Source organism: Schistocerca serialis, chromosome 1 (assembly GCF_023864345.2).
Source record: "Schistocerca serialis cubense isolate TAMUIC-IGC-003099 chromosome 1, iqSchSeri2.2, whole genome shotgun sequence".
In the NCBI taxonomy this organism is placed as follows: domain Eukaryota; kingdom Metazoa; phylum Arthropoda; class Insecta; order Orthoptera; family Acrididae; genus Schistocerca; species Schistocerca serialis.
This window is the reverse complement of record NC_064638.1, coordinates 1,141,469,373-1,141,482,936: the sequence shown is the minus strand read 5'-3', so window position 1 is coordinate 1,141,482,936 and position 13,564 is coordinate 1,141,469,373. Positions and strand designations below refer to the sequence as shown.

General features: G+C 38.6%; 1 protein-coding gene across 1 annotated transcript in view; it reads left to right on the top strand.

The window, feature by feature from the left end:
* LOC126417476 (serine/threonine-protein phosphatase 6 regulatory ankyrin repeat subunit A-like) overlaps positions 1 to 13,564 on the top strand; it is a 408,260-nt gene that overhangs the window by 280,816 nt on the left and 113,880 nt on the right. Inside the window, exon 14 of the mRNA XM_050085121.1 lies at positions 3,401 to 3,499. Within this exon, the coding sequence (XP_049941078.1) occupies positions 3,401 to 3,499 (99 nt within the window). The remainder of the gene's footprint in view (positions 1 to 3,400; positions 3,500 to 13,564) is intronic.

The window sequence follows — 13,564 nt, the reverse complement described above, 5'->3', positions numbered from 1 at the left end:
CAGAGTTTATCATAATGCAAGAGTCTTATTTCCGATTGAATTACAATATTATCCAATACCTTGAAGTACATCATTTGTATTTTGACATCAATGGATTGCCAATGTATTCATCCATCATTTCAGCTCTATTCATGGAAACTTTAGCTTGCGAATTAGTAGAGAGTTTTGAGGAATTTATAAAACTGACCAATTTATCTTCAGTTCCTAAGTTTCTCATATAAGCTATGCACTCTGAGACAGTATTTTTGCAAAACTGTGCAGCACTGGTCTTTTTTCTGAAGAATGTTGAAAAGCAGTTCAGTGTTTAAAAATATGCTTTAGAAAACACAGAGAAGAAAAATGAAATCAGTCTATGAGGCTATTTTTGAAACCAAATTCTTCTCTTGTAGTCATTGCTCTAGAAACTGGATTGTTAATGATTTTATTTAAAACCTCAATTAGCCCTGGATGGTTTTCGTGAATGGCAGACATTGTTCTGATGTTACAGTTCCACCTTGTTTCCCTGTTCGAACGAGTGTGTTGACCAACAATAACGTCCAGAATTGCTGTGCTTTTGGAAAAGTAGAGGAAGAAAGCAGGAATACCATGAATGGTGGAGAAAAAATCCTTAACAGTGTTACACAAGAACAACTCTGTTGCAAAACTAAATTCAAACAATGTGCAAAAATGTGAGTAAAAAGAGCTTCCGGGGAGGGGGGCAAATCTTCGCTCTGTCACCAGAAAGTAAGAATGATCATATGTTTGGGCTACCAGTTTGTTCTTCATATTACAATTCTGCAACTCGTCACTCTAGTAAAAAGAGCTTTCGGGGAGGGGGGCAAATCTTCGCTCTGTCACCAGAAAGTAAGAATGATCATATGTTTGGGCTACCAGTTTGTTCTTCATATCACAATTCTGCAACTCGTCACTCTATACAGTGAATAAAGGAGCAGCAGTTCTAGCTTGGGTAACATCATGAAAACCAAAAAATGTTCTTGAATGTCACCAATGGAGTCCACTAGTCTCACAACAATAATGCATTGCGACTTGTCTGAAATTTCTGTTGCTTCATGCACAGTGCAGACATAAAATGATATTCTATCCAAACCTGAATGTATATATCCACAAATCTATTTAGTTATACTTTCAATCAGTTCTTTTTGTATAGGTTTTGAAAGTTGCTGGAAATCACACATTTGCTTCCAGCGTGCTATCAAATCTTTGTTTCTGTATAGCACAAGTTTAAAAACTGCTCTGAAATTTCTGGTATTCAGGCAATCCTCTTTCTCTCTGAAAGCTAGCTCTTGCTTCCATAAAAGACTGTGAAGTCACTTAGAATTTTCATGATGTCTCTGTTAGCTTTCACTTTACTGTTGTGTCTGATTTTTATCAGTTTGTGATGTTCATTAAGCAGCTCTGATATACTAAACACTTGTTTGGATAGTTCCTTATGGGAAATAAAACTTCTTAGATGATCTTTAGAAAAAGCATGCCATGCTAAACCTCTAGACAGAGTTTTCACATTGTCAAAGGGGCAGCACATAACAACTTGTGCTACTCATACCATGAACTTTGTAATAAAAATGTTTTAAACTTATCTTTGTGAATGTAATGCTGGGGTTGGATGTCTTTTCTTCAAAATTTAATGTAACCCAGTTTCACATTTCCTTGGAAATGAAAGCTCTTGAAAGGAAGTAATGATTTCTTCACTTGAATGTGTTACATCAGGACTTGTACAAGGCTGGGCTTCATCCATGTTCACTGCACATAGCACAATGAATGTAAGAGAAACCCAGTGAGGCAGAATCACAGCTACTGGCCTCTCACATGGCAGAAGTGCACAGTGTGACAGCTACAACAACCTGTACCCCCTCATCCACTCCTAGTAGTGAAGTCATGGTTACCATGGTGACTGAGTACTAACTGGTGGCCTGGAATGTGCCTAGCCTCCATAGAACATGCTTCAGCCTTCATCTGCCTTGGTTTAAGCTTTCAAATTTTCACTTGCAGTCTGGTACAGTAGTTTGGAATGAATAATACAAGCTAACGTCTTTCACGCCTGCTGACAAAAGCACGTTAAGGTCTATTTTAAGAACCATTTTTGCTGCTACTACTTCAACACAGAAAAGTGAGATGGCCTGGCCTCTGATCAGCTGCCACTGCTTTGTCACTTTCCTCCAAACACAAATATCTTCCCATACATGTATATTACCTGCTCCTGGCTTAATAAAGTTCGATGCCAAAATGTGATTATCATCAGTCACATCTTGCAGCAGAGACAAAAGCAGCTACCATCATCTGAAGATGTGAAACAGTTGCACTGATGAAATATTGTGGAAGTTGCACTACATGATCTGGTGGAAAACCCAAGATGTGTCTTTTCAACAGGTCTGTCTGTGTCCAAATACCAGAGTTATTTATGTATTTGACCCATGATACAGTTCTAAATCAACCAGCAATCAGTTAATAAATAATCTTTAAATAAATCAAATGAAATTTTTGAGGTTTTACCTAAAAATGTTGAGTAGGAGGTGGTGAGGATATCAGCTTAAGAAGGCACTGGATAGCCAATATCTACCTATATGCTGTCTGTGACATCTCGTTCAATGTTGGTGATGTTTACACCATGGTCAAGACCTTCTCCTTTATGCACTTGCAACAGGAAGTCATTGCATAAGCAGACAATGATAAAGTTTTATATTAGGTCTGTAGAACAGCAAGGTTACTGTTGCCTTTGTGGGTACCTGTAATAGCATTTCATTTGCCACCGGAAATGTGAACCAAGCAAGTAAAACTTTAGCTAGTTAGTTAGCATCTAACAATGTTTTCACAATGTCTTAGTGCAGTAACATCTTCATGGGTTTTGTGCAGTGTATGATCAAAGTGTCAGTGCAAAGTTTTTGGGAACTCTGTCCTCTCTTTCATAGCAATACATGTATTAGGACAATCAGCTGTTAATCTATAGTGGAGCAGACATTGTGAGATTTAAATACTTGCTACCAATATAAGGAGATGGACTGTGATAAACTGGCGCTTCGTCAGAAGATCAAAAGAGAGAATAGCCTCTCTGCAACATTGTGCTCACACTGATATCTTATTGGTAAGAAACATGTGAAAATATTAATGAGAACTTTTATTTTTATTTTAATATTCTCCCTCCCTCCTTCCTCTCTCCCAACTCCCTTTCCCTCCTTCCTCATTCTCTCCCACCTCCCCATCCCTGCCCCTTTCCTCCCACTCTTTCCCCCTCCCTCCTCCTGCCTCCCTACCCCTGCCACCCAACTCCCCCTCACTCTCACACACACTCAGTTCCACCTCTCTCCTGCCGCATCCATTTCTTCTGTGGTCTCTCTCTCTCTCTCTCTCTCTCTCTCTCTCCATTCAAATGCCTGCATAGCTGAAACTATGTTATTATTTCCAGATAATCAAGTTATTGGTTGATGCTGGAGCAAATGTGAATTTGAAAGATGCCCATGGTTGTTCACCACTTCAAAAAGCAGTTGATAATAGAAACTTTGAGGTATTATTTCTCATACTGTATCCTACAAATAATGTCAAATTGTGCTATACATAATTTTACAGCCTTATTTTTTCTAATAATAGATTATTGTACCAAGGTGTATAATTAGCTTTTTATTACACCATTAGGTATGAAAATATTCTGCTATAATACATGCTTTTTGTATTTATGATTATACAGTATTCTTATAGTGTACTTCTAGTACTTGAGGTTGTGTGCAATTTTGACGTGTAAGGGACCGTCCGATGGCAGGACTTCCGTATCTGTCAAAAGAATGAGCACTTGGTCATTGAACGTCACTATAGAAACATCATTCACTTGGTGTGGTGGCGAACGGTCTTCAGTGGAAGAGGTGTGCAGTGAGGCTGATGGGAGCACATCTTCATTATCGATCAAGGATGGATCCTCTGCAGAGTCCAACTGTGGCGGTGTGAGACTATCAGGATCAATGAAAGCCAGTTTCAAACCATGCAGAGAAACTGTCTATGTGCAGTCTTTAATCGTGATATCAAAAGTCATGTCCCCCCAATTCAGCACCTTGTAGAGGCGAAGAAAGGAGGTTGAAGAGGCTGCCTAACCACATCATCATGCAGCATGACGTGGGAGCAGTCGGAGAGTGCGGTGGAAACGTAAGTCTCGGGCGGTGAGTGACTGATGGGCGGACGCAAATGCCTTTGTTGAAAATGTGTGCGCATTTTTAGGTAAAACCTCAAAAATTTCATTTGATTCATTTAAAGATTATTCATTAACTGACTGCTAGTTGATTTAGAACTGTGTCATGGGTCAGATCCATAAATAACTCTGGTATTGGACACAGGCAGATCTGTTGAAAATACACGTCTTGAGTTTTCCACCAGATCATGTAGTGCAACTTCCACAATATTTCATCAGTGCAACTGTTTGACACCTTCAGATGGTGGTAGATTCTGTTGTCTCTGCTGCAAGATGTGACTGATGATAATCACATTTTGGCATCAAACTTTATTATGCCAGGAGCAGGCAATACGCGTTTATGGGAAATATGGTGAGGGGTGAAGATCCTCACTAACATGGGGAAGAATAAGTTGCCCCGGTAGGACCAGATTCTTGCCGAAAACAAATTTGGATATAGTCCCCTGTAGGTCAGGTTTATAGGTCGAGCGTAGACCAAGTAGCACCCACGGGAGAGCTTCCGACTAGAGACGGCCAATGCATTGAAGGGCCATCTTGAGGGTGTGGTGCCATCTCTCCACCAACCCATTGCTTTGTGGGTGTATTTTTTTAATACTCTAGATATTGCAGAGGATGGTGAAAAGGGAGGATTCGAATTGTCGACCCTGATTGGTAGTGATAGTGGTCGAGCACCTGAAACAAGTAATCCACGAGCCAATGAAACCCTTGGCTACCGTCTTGGAAATAATGTTAGGGAGAGCGGCAGCCTTGATCCAGTGAGACAAATGGTCTATAGTTGATAAGATATATCTATGGCCCTCTGAAGGAAGAAGAGGCCCAATCAGATCAATATGTACGTGACGGAACTGTCCTGCAGGAATGTCGAACTTGCCCATAGGTGGGGAGGTGTGGCAGCTGATATTGTTGTGCTGGCAAGCTGCGCAGCTGCATGCCCAGGTTTGACAGACCTATTTGACATTTTTCCAAACAAAATGTTCTGACACAAAATGTGTGGTGGCTTGAATGCCCGGGTGGGCTAGGTTATGCAGGGTGTCGAAAACCTGTTGGCACAGCCTGGGTGGGAGCAAAGGGCGTAGTGTGCCAGCCAAAGAATCACACTACACCTCAACGGAAACACCAGGAAATTTAGTGTTTGTGGAAAAAAAAAGAGTGGTGTTTGTGGGACTCATAGGAGAGCCTGAGAATCTTCATGAGAAGCTCGGAGGAAGGCCAGATAGGAAAGACCAATGATGCGGGAAACAGCACTGATCCGTGAGAAGAAATCTGCAGTGATGTTATCTGCACCCTTGATGTAATGGACGTCCATTGTGAATTGAGAAACCACATCAAAGTGGCGGTAATGTCAAGGGGTGGGTCCTCAGGTGGGTTGCAGAATGCTTCTGCCAGTGGTTTGTGATTGGTGAGGACAAAAACCAACGTCCCTCGATGTCAGGGCGGAAATGTTTGATTGCCTTGTAAACAGCAAGGAGCTCTCTGTTGAATGCAGAATATTGTCTATTAGTCGTAAATAGTTTCTTGGAGAAGAAATGAAGGGGAGAAACCATGTCGCCCTTTCGTTGTTACAACTCTGCCCCCACCGTGATGTCGCTGGCATCCGTAGTGATCCGTGTGATAATAGCCATCTTAGGAAAGAAAGGCAGGTTTGATTTTATAATCTATTATCTTAACATTGAAGGAGTAAGGGATAAATAATTTATTGTCAATGACTTTGGATTCAAAAATAAGTTTGATATCTTTTGTTTAAGTGAACACTGGGCTAGTGAGAGTGAACTTACATTTATTAAATTTGACAATTATAATCTAGCCAGTAGCTAGTGAAGAAAATTGCATTTAAGAGGTGGTGTGGCAATCTATATTAACAAGTCACTTAGTGGCACAGTCAATAGATTGGATCTAGATTTTCTGTGTGATGAACAAAACTCTGAAGCTGCTAGTATAGTAATAGACTGTTTTAAGTTAGTTGTAATTTCCCTGTACAGGTCACCTAAGGGTATAACCAATGTATTTTTAGAAACACTGGACCTGCTGTTACATGTACTTACAGATACTAGATGGATACATCATGATATTGTGACAGGTGGAGGTGTGAATGCTGATTTCGATGTTACAACACAAAAACGTACTGTCATTGAACTCCAAAACCTACTAAGACAGTGCAACTTACATTCAGTCAATAACAAGCGTACAAGAGAACATGCATGTCTTGACAATATTTTTGTAACTTTTAAAACAACAGAAGAATCATGTTGTGTGACAGTATTTCCATATTCTAATCATGATTCAGTATCTTTAAATTATACAAGTAGGTTCCCTCTTGATAAGAGTAACGTAAATAAGCCTGTCCCAGAAGTTGTGGTCACTAGACCAGTCACAGATGTGAAAATTGATGGGTTTCGTATGTCCCTTTCTAACAGAGATCGGTTTGGCCTGTGTTATGATGACGCACATTATACTCTAAGCAATTATCTACCAGCAAAGGTACTATTTGATAGGTTTCTTAAAGCATTTTTGGGACACTTTAATGACTGCATTCCAATAAAGAAATGCAAAGTAACTAACAGAGTCCTAAAACCAAAAGTTCCAAATAGACAAAATACATGGTATACAAAACAGCTGTCTACTATGAAAAATCAAGTTATGTTGTTGTACAATATTTATGGAAATCTGAAAACCAACGATGCTAAATTAGCCTATGTTAGATCTAGGAATGAATACAAAAAAGCAATTGTGGAAGCCAAACAAGCACACAATCTCAGAAGAATTGAGAAATCCACCAATAAGTGCAAAGCAGCATGGACACTAATAAATAGTGTCGCCAAAGATAAAAGAAGTGACAAAATTAGTATCTCTCCCCAGGAATTTAATGACTTTTTTATTAAATCAGTTGAGGAAGTAGGAAGTGCTATAATTAAACTTGAAATCAACTCATCACAGTTACTGTCAAAATATGTTGCTAGGTCATCAACAAACACAAGCACTTTCAATTTCTCTGAGGTCTCACCTGCTTTTGTGTTAAGAATAGTGAAGCAGTGTAGATATATATATGACCTGTCTTTTAACATGCTGAAGAAAGTAATAGACTGTATAGTTAACCCCCTAACATATTGTATAAACAAGTGTATACTGGAGGGTTTTTTCCCTGATGAGCTTAAACTGTCTATGGTAGTTCCAGTACATAAAAAAGGAGATAAAAAATTCTGTCTCAAGTTACAGGCCAATGTCCATAGTTCCAGTTTTTTCAAAAGTTCTAGAATCCATAATTTACCAACAATTATCTGTTTACTTTGATAACATAGGATTAATAAGTGGATTACAGTACAGCTTTAGGAAAAACCTGTCAACCATTGATGCCATAGACAATGTTGTAAAATACATCCATCAAGTACTTGAAGATAAATGTTTTGCTCAAGTGACTTTTTGTGACCTAAGCAGAGCCTTTGCTGTGTAGACCATACACTACTACTCAAAAAAATGGACTTTTATGGTGTTAAAGGTAACAACCTTATGCTATTAAGATCATATTTACAAAACCACAAGCAAGCCGTCAGTGTTGGGAAAGAAATGTCCAGTATAGAACAAGTTAAGGTAGGTGTTCTGCAGGGATCTGTGCTGGGCCCTTTCCTATTCCTAATAATGATAAATTACCTGCCATCATCTATTAAATCCAGAACAGTACTCTATGCTGATGATACAATGTTTCTGAACAGCAGTAATGATCTTAATAGCCTTAAAACATGTGTTACAGAGACAATTTAGCAAGCTTCAGTCTGGTTTAAGGCAAATGGGTTCTTGCTTAATGAAAGCAAAACCCAGCATATGGTATTTAGTTTAAAAGACAAGTTTCTATCAGATGATCCTAGTTGTGTTAAATTTTTGGGGGTATATTTGGATGATAAACTCTCTTGGAATCCACATATTAAGTATATTAGTGGTAAATTGTCTAGGGTAATATATTTGTTAAGGCGATTAATGCACTGTGTACCTAAAAATTATGTTAGAGTGTCTTACTACTCATTTTTCCAAAGCATCATATCCTATGGTATTATTTTATGGGGAAACTCCACTTGTGTGCATGATATACTATTGCTGCAAAAGAAAGCTATTAGGATAATGACAGGCTCACCATACAAGGCCCATTGTAAACCTTTGTTTACTCAACAAAAAATCATGACAGTAATAAACCTATATATTTATTATGTTTTAATCTACACAAAAAAGAACTTACCTAAAGTAAAACACAGGACAGATATACATTGTTACAACACTGGGACAAACATCTGTATCTATACGCCCTACCACATACTGTCAAAATCAGTTAACAGTTATGAACGTATGGGCCACAAATTATTTAACAAACTTCCACAAGCTATACAAAATTTACCAGAGCAACAATACAAAAAAACACTTTATGACTGGTTAGTTTTAAACCAATTCTACAATATAAAGGATTTCATGACCTGTGATATTAAACTGTAACATTAATAACAATTCTGTTCTTTTATAGCATGTACTGTATCGTATTATGTGTATGATTTTGTCTATTGCTGTAATGGCTTGTTGTTGTTGTGGTCTTCAGTCCTGAGATTGGTTTGATGCAGCTCTCCATCCTGTGCAAGCTTCTTCATCTCCCAGTACCTACTGCAGCCTACATACTTCTGAATCTGCTTAGTGTATTCATCTCTTGGTCTCCCTCTACAATTTTTACCCTCCACACTGCCCTCCAGTACCAAATTGGTGATCCCTTGATGCCTCAGAACATGCCCTACTAACCAATCCCTTCTTCAAGTCAAGTTGTGCCACAATCTCCTCTTCTCCCCAATTCTATTCAATACCTCCTCATCATTCTTCTGTAGCACCACATTTTGAAAGCTTCTATTCTCTTCTTGTCTAAACTATTTATCGTCCATTTTCACTTCCATACATGGCCACACTCCATACGAATACTTTCACAAACGACTTCCTGACACTTAAATCTATACTCGATGTTAACAAATTTCTCTTCTTCAGAAACGCTTTCCTTGCCATTGCCAGTCTACATTTTATATCCTCTCTACTTTGACCATCATCAGTTATTTTGCTCCCCAAATAGCAAAACTCCTTTACAACTTTGAGTGTCTCATTTCCTAATCCAATTTCCTCAGCATCACCCGACTAAATTCGACTACATTCCATTATCCTCGTTTTGCTTTTGTTGATGTTCATCTTAAACCCTCCTTTCAAGACACTGTTCATTCCGTTCAACTGCTCTTCCAAGTCCTTTGCTGTCTCTGACAGAATTACAATGTCATCGGCAAAACCTCGAAGTTTTTATTTCTTCTCCATGGATTTTAATACCTACTCCGAACTTTTCTTTTGTTTCCTTTACTGCTTGCTCAATATACAGATTGAATAGCATCGGGGAGAGGCTACATCCCTGTCTCACTCCTTTCCCAACCACTGCTTCCCTTTCATGTTCCTCGACTCTTATAACTGCCATCTGCTTTCTGTACAAATTGTAAATAGCCTTTTGCTCCCTGTATTTTCTCCCTGCCACCTCCAGTATTTGAAAGAGAGTATTCCATTCAACATTGTCAAAAGATTTCTCTAAGTCTACAAATGCTAGAAATGTAGGTTTGCCTTTCCTTAATCTTTCTTCTAAGATAAGTCGTAGGGTCAATATTGCCTCACGTGTTCCAACATTTCTACGGAATCCAAACTGATCTTCCCCGAGGTCAGCTTCTATCAGTTTTTTCATTCATCTGTAAAGAATTCGCATTAGTATTTTGCAGCTGTGACTTATTAAACTGATAGTCTGGTAATTTTCACATCTGTCAATACCTGCTTTCTTTGGGATTGGAATTACTATATTCTTCTTGAAGTCTGAGGGAATTTCGCCTGTCTCATACATCTTGCTCACCAGATGGTAGAGTTTTGTTAGGCCTGGCTCCCCCAAGGCTGTCAGTAGTTGTAATGGAATGTTGTCTACTCCCGGGGCCTTGTTTTGACTTAGGTCTTTCAGTGGTCTGTCAAACTCTTCACGCAGTATCATGTCTCCCATTTCACCTTCGTCTACCTCCTCTTCCATTTCCATAATATTGTCCTCAAGAACATCGCCCCTGTATAGACCTTCTATATACTCCTTCCACCTTTCTGCTTTCCCTTCTATGCTTAGAACTGGGTTTCCGTCTGAGCAGTTGATCTTCATGCAAGTGGTTCTCTTTTCTCCAAAGGTCTCTTTAATTTTCCTGTATGCAGCATCTATCTTACCCCTCTTGAGATAAGTCTCTACATACTTACATTTGTCCTCTAGCCATCCCTGCTTAGCCATTTTGCACTTCCTGTCGATCTCATTTTTGAGATGTTTGTATTCCTTTTTGCCTGCTTCACTTACTGCATTTTTGTATTTTCTCCTTTCATCAATTAAATTCAGTATCTCTTCTGTTACCCAAGGATTTCTACTAGCCCTCGTCTTTTTACCTACTTGATCCTCTGCTGCCTTCACTATTTCATTCCTCAAAGCTACCCATTCTTCTTCTACTGTATTTCTTTCCCCCATTCCTGTCAGTTGTTCCCTTATGTTCTCCCTGAAACTCTGTACAACCTCTGGTTCTTACAGTTCATCCAGGTCCCATCGCCTTTAATTCCCACCTCTTTGCAGTTTCTGCAGTTTTAATCTACAGTTCATAACCAATAGATTGTGGTCAGAGTCCATATATGCCCCTGGAAATGTCTTACAATTTAAAATTTGGTTCCTAAATCTCTGTCTTACCATTACATAATCTATATGAAACCTTTTAGTATCTCCAGGGTTCTTCCATGTATACAACCTTCTTTCACAGCTTAAAGACAATAAAATTATTATTATTATCATTATCATAATAGGCAGAGAGCATATCTTACATTTCCTCAAATGCCAAAAATTGTCACCTAGGAATTAACTTGACATAAAACACCCAGTATAAATTAGAAATTATGAGAATTGTGCTTCCTGAGAAGTTATCTTGAATGCTCGTAATTAATGCTGACGTCTTTATAAATAAATATAGTACTAGTTTTCTTTCAACAATTAAAGAAAAACTGGGACAGTTGCTCTTGTTGCTTTTCACCAACCATTCAGACTTTCTTGTTTCTCATCATCCCTGTAGATTAGGAGCTTGAGACCATAGTAAACTCCAGTGCACGCAATGGCCCCAGTGACAAGGAGCAGAAGTATGTGGACAAGTGTGAACACCACTGAAGCACAGACAGAATATCTGCAGAGTACTCCTTAAGTAATAACCAGTAAATGTAAGCAGACACAACACTGTTCATCAGAAGTGGCTGTTATACAGGTTATCCATGATTCAGCACATCAGACATTGCAGAAGCATTGCAAGCCAATGGTAAAGATCACTGAATAGGCTACATGGATTCATTACTGAATATTGCAATTCATATTGCTATGAATAAATCTAACAAGGTTTATCACCATCAAACAGCTTTCTCAAACTCTCTAGTGACAAGAGAGCACCACAGCACATCTGCTCCCAAAGACCTATTCCAAAAAACTTCTTGACCCTCTACTTAAGACTGCTCTCTTCAAAAATACCCACTCCCCAGAGTGCAGCTGTCTGCTCCTATTTGTCTGTGTTACTCCATCTCTTCCAGTGGCTTCTTATGCCATGATTGCAAAATCACATACTTATGTGTACATTTAATACTAAAGATCATATGATTCGAATGAAGTATCTCAGTGCACTGAATATTTTGGTGCCGCACACTGTGTGCCTTTGGGTGAGAAATAAACAGAATTTTAATAAAAGTTAATGTAAGTAATCACATTTCATTTAAAATCTAAAGTATATTGCTTGAGATTATTGTATGGTTACTGTCAACTATCTAATGAAATATTACAATTTGTATTTAATGTCACAAGGTCATCATTTGTGATTGATTTCAGAGCTTTGAACTACAGCCTGAATTAATTGTGAAAATGTTGCTTACACTAATTATTGATGTATCTCATTGCTAATCATTTCAGCAATACTCTGGACTAACCCTCCAAAAAGTTCTAAGACTGATTTTATTTCTGGTATATAAGTGGCAAGTAACTACAGTGGCTATTTGAACTAACAACTGTAAACAATAAATGTGCATTTGACCAGGCAGTTGTGAGCAGGCAGTGTTAAGTAGTAGATGTGCAGCTGTAGAGTGTGAACAGTGTTGTGTACAAATTGCAATGGAGCAACATCTGTAAATCAAGTGTTCAATGAATGGTTTGGAGAAGAGAAAATGTCTACAAAGTTGTGCCACGTACATTGACTCCCAAACAAAAGCAACAATATGTGGATACCTGTCACAACTTGATTGAAATGCAAAACATGAACAGTCCTTTTCCAGAAAAAAATTATCACAGGTGATGAGACTTGGTGTTGCCAATATGAACCTGCCACAAAATGACAAAGTGCAGAAATTCATGAGTGGTCAACTCTCAGACAAGATAACTGACATTCAAGCTAATGTGACTTGCTAATCAGACATCATCCAAAAGAAGGATTTTTCTGACAATTTTACATGTCTGTATGAATGTCCTGTACATTGTACTCAAATGGGAGGAGATTATAGATTGCACATTTTAACTTGACACCTCTCAGTGGAAGTTAGCTGAGTTAGTGCCACTTCAGAATGTTTACTCTCTTTGCCAGCATTAACTGTCTAAAAGTATAGGGTGCCATACCAATAAGTAGCCATTGGGAATCTAGTGTCGAGTCGTGTGGCATTGTGCATAGTGATTGTTAATATTATTTACATCAACAAGAAAAGAAGCTGTAGCTGGTCCTTTTAGCAGCTCATCATCCACTTTTGTTTCACTTATACACTGTATTAATCAATTACATGTTTGTTTCTGTCATAAGCTATGAACTGGCTACTCTAGAAGAAGGAGGTGTGGCTTGTCACAGCAGCCAGTGTGCTATGGGCTGAGTGCAAGCTTTTGTTCCTTGCATCCTCTACTGAGGGGTCGAGTTAAAGTGTGCAGCCAGTATGTAGAACATAAGAAGCAATAAAACCATTACCTTAACTTTTCTCTATTTTTTATTACTCCAGTTTCTAAACTTTTTGGCCTGATGGGATATGTTAAGTCATTTTATCTTAATGTTGTGTAACTGCTTTTATTTGTAATAGTCTAGCAAGCATGTGTGTGCAGTATGATAGCGTGATGTCATATATTCTGAGATTGAGTGGTGTCAGGATATCTTGCATCTATGCAGTATGTGTTTACATGTCTAACATTGTCTAATAAATGCTGTCCAATGACATTTCAACCATGTTGTTGTAGTTGGTGTTCACTCACAGTCAGCGGAATTAAGTCCAATTCATGCACCACTCTTCAATGAAAAGTGACCCAGCAATCATGGTGTGCTTGGCACAATGTAG